Raw genomic sequence first — 4,919 nt, forward strand, 5'->3', positions numbered from 1 at the left:
TAAAGCTTCACTTCTCAAAAGTTTGCTATTGGATGCAATTGAATTCAGGCATCTAAATCCCTTGTGGAGATAAATTTGTTCAAAGTGAAAATACCAAGTCTGAAGTAGCACTTGATGTTTAAAAATACAGAAGAGAGAACTACCAATTTCTTGGTGTATCTTCTAGTAAGATCACGTCTCTTTTCACTGTTAGGCTGGTCTGGGGGCTTTTCATTATTTTCTTTCCTTTTTTCCCCCCCTCCACTGGATTTAGGTTAATGACTATTCATTTTCACCTTTCTTTTATTCCCCCCATTTCTATAATACTGACATTCACTACAAAAGTATGTTTAAATTCTAATCATAATTTATGTAGCTGCATAAATATTCCTTTACTTTTATGCTTGCAGATTACAGATAACACATTATTGTTAAATATAATACTATTAAACAACTGGTTGATTTTAATCTGAGAAGCAATAAGAGGATGAACTTGTATGCAAGTGGGAGGAATATTCATCAAAGGGCAAAGATTTTGGCTGTAGTTTTAAGTGCTTTGTGACACAGAAGTAGCTTTGGGAACGTGTTCTAGTGGGTTCTGTTCCTGCCCTGTGCAGGTCCTCATCTCGAGCTGCTCTCGGTGCCGGACTTGTGACTGTTTGGTTCATGATGAAGAAATCATGGCAGGCTGGACAGCAGATGATTCAAATCTCAATACCACGTGTCCCTTCTGTGGCAATTTATTCCTGCCCTTTTTAAGCATAGAAATCAGAGATCTTCGGCGGCCTGGACGGTAATAACAATATTTGAATTTTCCTCACTTGTAAATGCTCATATTGGAAATGGAGCTTTTTTTGTTTGGGATTTAGGTTATTTGGGTTGTCTTTGGTTTTCTGGGGTTCTTTGTTTTTTTCTGGGGGTTTTTTTGGCTTTTTTCTGGATAATATTAAGCTTTTGATTTTCCCCTGCAGGTATTTTCTGAAGTCCAGCCCTTCTACAGAAAATATGCAGTTCCCATCCCTTTTCCCCAATCAGAGTGGGAAGTCCTGTAACACCACAGCCACTGTTGGCCTCACTACATCCCTGATGTCTGTCCAAGAGGATATCAATTCAAATAGGTAAATGTGCATTTCTTGCCTAGGAATTCCTCAGCTTCACTGTGCATATGCATGTATTTTAATCAACAGAAATACATTTATATTCTTTGAAGAGGAGAGATTGATTTGAGAGAGGATCTCTCTGCTGCCTCTCCCATATCTCTCAGCTGGCCACATCATCCTTTCTCTGCCTGATACACACCATTTCATCCCTAATATAGAAGTTCATGTTGTTATTTGTAATTCTGCAAGTTTTATGAACTCTTTTGAGGATGTTTGTGTTCATCATCAGTGCAAGGGGGAATAAATCTTGCACTGTAATGTGAATGAGTGTGGTGACTGACAAGGCAGAATTCAAACTGTCAGGTCCATTATTTCCAGTTTATTTCTGTCTGTTTGTGTACATGTTGGTGCACTCAGAGTAAAACAAAAAGCTGAGATTCTTTTTTCTTCTTTTTTTCCCCCTCTCCTCTAGCAAATCTAAGCAGCATGACAGTGTTTATGCCAGAAGTATCCAGATCCCCTCAGGAAGAAGACAAAATGCCTCTGGGTCAGAATGTACAAGTCATCCTGTAGCAAGGAGCATCAGTACTTTTGGTCCTTTGGAAGAAGATGAGAAGGAAAACCAGAAGATCAGCCATATCATTCCTACTGGTAGCCTGCCTGCTACTTTGCAAGGACCAACAGTGTGTAGTTTTTCTACCTTAAAAGTCTTTTTTTCCTGTTTACCATAGATAAGATAATCTGTAACAGCATTAACCTTCCTAAATTACAGTAAATGCTAGGTTGTATTATTTAAACTAATGCTGGTTGTAGCTTTTAGATTTTGGTGTGTGTGTTATAGGGAACAAAAGCATTTATAAGACCTTGGAAAGGCAGTTACATTCATTACATTAGTTACAACTAATGGCATTTTATCTCTGTTACTGCAGGATTCCCTGGGCCTGGAATGGCGCTTGCCTAGTCCTGATCCTATAACAGTTCCGTACCTCAGTCCTCTCGTCGTATGGAAAGAGCTTGAAAGCTTACTTGAAAATGAAGGGGATCATGCAATAACAGTGGCAGACTTTGTAGATCATCACCCCATCGTGTTCTGGAATTTGGTGTGGTATTTCAGGCGCTTGGACTTGCCCAGCAACTTACCAGGATTAATACTTTCTTCTGAGCACTGCAATAAGAACTCCAAGGTATGGACTCTGATAGAAAACACTGACATAAGAGAAATGGTTGTTTTCCTGTATAGGAAACCATTACATGACTCAGTAACTCTTTAGAAACATGTCTTGCACTATGCTGAGCCCAGTCCTGAATTGGTAAAGAATGTGTCAGCTGAGGGAAGATATTCAAAACTCTGGAACATGTGCTCAGCAGTCCTTGTGAGGGGCAAGTGTTTAGCTCTTACTCATCCCACTGCAATTTGTGATCCTCAGTTTCAAGGAGGATAAAGTTGCCAGTCAGTTTTGTTGCTATTTGAGTAGCTAAGCAGTAGAAGGAGGAAATTTACATTTTAGGACTGTAGAAAATAGGCAAAATACTCATTTGCCATGTCACTAATGATCTCATTCAGATTTAACTTTCTGTATGTAGTTTTAATAGCAAAGCTTTTTTACCATGAGACCTAGAGATGTGAAGTTACATGTTAAATACAGAACTCCTTTGTCATGACTTCGTAATAAAATGCCTTTGTGTGTTCTCCTGTTCAGATTCCACGGAACTGTATGTCAGAGGACAGTAAATATGTTCTTATTCAGATGCTATGGGACAATATGAAATTGCATCAGGATCCAAGGCAGCCTCTGTATATTCTGTGGAATGCTCAGAGTAAGTTTTCTTTCTTGTGGATTTTGGTGGTATTTTTTAAGAACCTCTCATTCTGAGCAATTGAAGCATGTGTGTTGAGAAAAGATGTCTTTGTGGATAGTTCACACGAGCTACAATACAGATTTTTGATCATACTGCTTTTTGTCTTGCAGGTCAAAATCGCACTCTTTTGTTTGAGAGTGAGTGTTCAGTTTGGTGTTGCTATTCTCAGTTTGGGTGACTTGTTTTGGGAGGGAGGTTCTGTGCTTAGCAGTAAACTGCTTGAACAAGTTTTAGTTTTCCAGCATTTCTGTTTCAAATCATTGACTGGTATTGCCAGTGGCTTTTGCTTCACTGGGATGGGAGGAATGAGAGGGAATACGTTTCATTGATGCCATTCATCCACTTAGCTCATGTTCTTATTTTTAGAATTTGCTTTCTCAGAGTTTTGTTGCTGGTGTTGGATCACACACCTGAAAATAGCTCGTGGCCCATTGCATCTGTTGAGTTTTCTTATGTGCTTTTTGTGTTCTACGTTGACAGTTTTTTGACTTGGATGTTTTGTTCACTACATACATGTCAATATTTTCACAGATTCTGTAGCCTTTTTATAACAACTCTGTACTTGCTACACAAAGAATCTGTTTATTCTTACACCCTTTCTAATGTTTTTCAGCCCAGAAGTACCCAATGGTCCAGTTATTGCAAAAAGATGATGACTCCTTTAACCAGGAGCTCTTGAGGAGTATGGTGAAAAGCATTAAGATGAATGATGTGTATGGACCAATGAGTCAGATCCTGGAGAGGCTCAACAAGTGGCCACATATTAAAAGACAGAGGTAAGACCACCAACATGTCTAGCTGGAGCAGAGTTGGGCAATAATCAGCTTATTAATGTGAATTATATTTTCCTAGTCTGTTTTTTTAAAGGAGGAAGCACTGTTTTTCACCAATGTTCTCAAATTTGTCACTTTGGAATAATTTTTATGGTACCTTTCACAAACTTAGTTTCACCATTATTTTTCTTTTTACTTTTTCCTCTTCCCCCTCCCCTTTACAGCCACCTCTTTTTCTTACCTCTGAGCAATGGGACCTAGGAATTGTGTATATATGTGTATATTTTGTTACTGAATGTAATTCATAAATTAGTAGGTGTTTTAAAATAAAAACCCTACACTTGTTTCTAGGGTATATGGGTAAATTTGGGGTTTGTTTTCAAGTCTTCTGTAGAGGGCAGAAAAGGAGCTAAGAGAGGTTATGTCTCATATTTAGACAGGGTTTTATTCCATTAGCAGTGGAATTGGTGAACGTTAATTCCTGTGAATCTTCATTTCTTGCCTGTATTTACTGATTTATACAAGGGTATACAACAGGCTTGTCAACAGCTGGAGCATTGACAAGGTGTTTATTTGCTTGTCTGCCTGCTTTTTCAAGCTAATGTGAAAATGCAGAAAAGCAAATTCCTTGCCTGGTGAAATTTTGTTGAATTTGGTTGAGTGTTTAAGTGTGTGTTTCTTTCTGCATGCAATTGGTGCAACTTCCAGGGGACCTACCATGGGTGATGTCCATATGTGGGGAGTCCAGGACATTCTCCAGAGCTCAGAAATTACAATATTTTGAAGGCACAACCAGGAATTATGTTAAAAATGCCTCGTTTTAATAAGTTGTCTTTAAATGCTTCAATCTATTTTTAAAAGAGATTGTTTTGTGCTGTATCAGTGCAGTATATAAATTGGGGTTTTTACCATTTCAGGAGCCTTTACAGAGAAATACTGTTTCTTTCACTTGTTGCCCTGGGAAGAGATAACATTGATATAGGTGAGTTCTGCCAACTATTCAAATGAGCACAGCTGATGAATTTATGTGAACTTAGTTGTTCAGCTTCCAGAAAAAAATAATCCGTAGATTAGATGTGTGCCACTCTGTAGTAAGTGCCAAATAAAAAGGACTTTACTTTTATTTTGTGCTGATAAATGCAGCTGTCGTGGCATTTAGGTGATGTTTTTGAGCTTGGTATCTAAAGTTGTTTTTCCCTTCCTGCAG

The 4,919-nt window shown here is 38.3% G+C and overlaps 1 protein-coding gene across 12 annotated transcripts in view; it reads left to right on the plus strand.

Annotated features, from left to right (window-relative positions):
- The window catches only part of DENND4A (DENN domain containing 4A), a 49,103-nt gene that overhangs the window by 40,495 nt on the left and 3,689 nt on the right, over positions 1-4,919 (plus strand). For 7 of the 12 annotated variants that reach the window (XR_015275699.1, XR_015275700.1, XM_086848724.1 and 4 more), the window contains 8 exons: positions 597-772; positions 951-1,097; positions 1,552-1,762; positions 2,009-2,263; positions 2,780-2,897; positions 3,050-3,076; positions 3,553-3,715; positions 4,630-4,694. Coding sequence is in view for 10 of the 12 variants with exons in the window: in XM_086848724.1 (XP_086704850.1) it covers positions 597-772; positions 951-1,097; positions 1,552-1,762; positions 2,009-2,263; positions 2,780-2,897; positions 3,050-3,076; positions 3,553-3,715; positions 4,630-4,694 (1,162 nt within the window). In the remaining 2 variants the exon portion in view is untranslated. The remainder of the gene's footprint in view (positions 1-596; positions 773-950; positions 1,098-1,551; positions 1,763-2,008; positions 2,264-2,779; positions 2,898-3,049; positions 3,077-3,552; positions 3,716-4,629; positions 4,695-4,919) is intronic. The other 5 variants (XM_086848729.1, XM_086848726.1, XM_086848725.1 and 2 more) reach the window with 1 other exon arrangement.

Source organism: Cyanistes caeruleus, chromosome 13, assembly GCF_971803275.1.
Source record: "Cyanistes caeruleus chromosome 13, bCyaCae1.hap1.1, whole genome shotgun sequence".
NCBI classification, from domain to species: Eukaryota; Metazoa; Chordata; class Aves; order Passeriformes; family Paridae; genus Cyanistes; species Cyanistes caeruleus.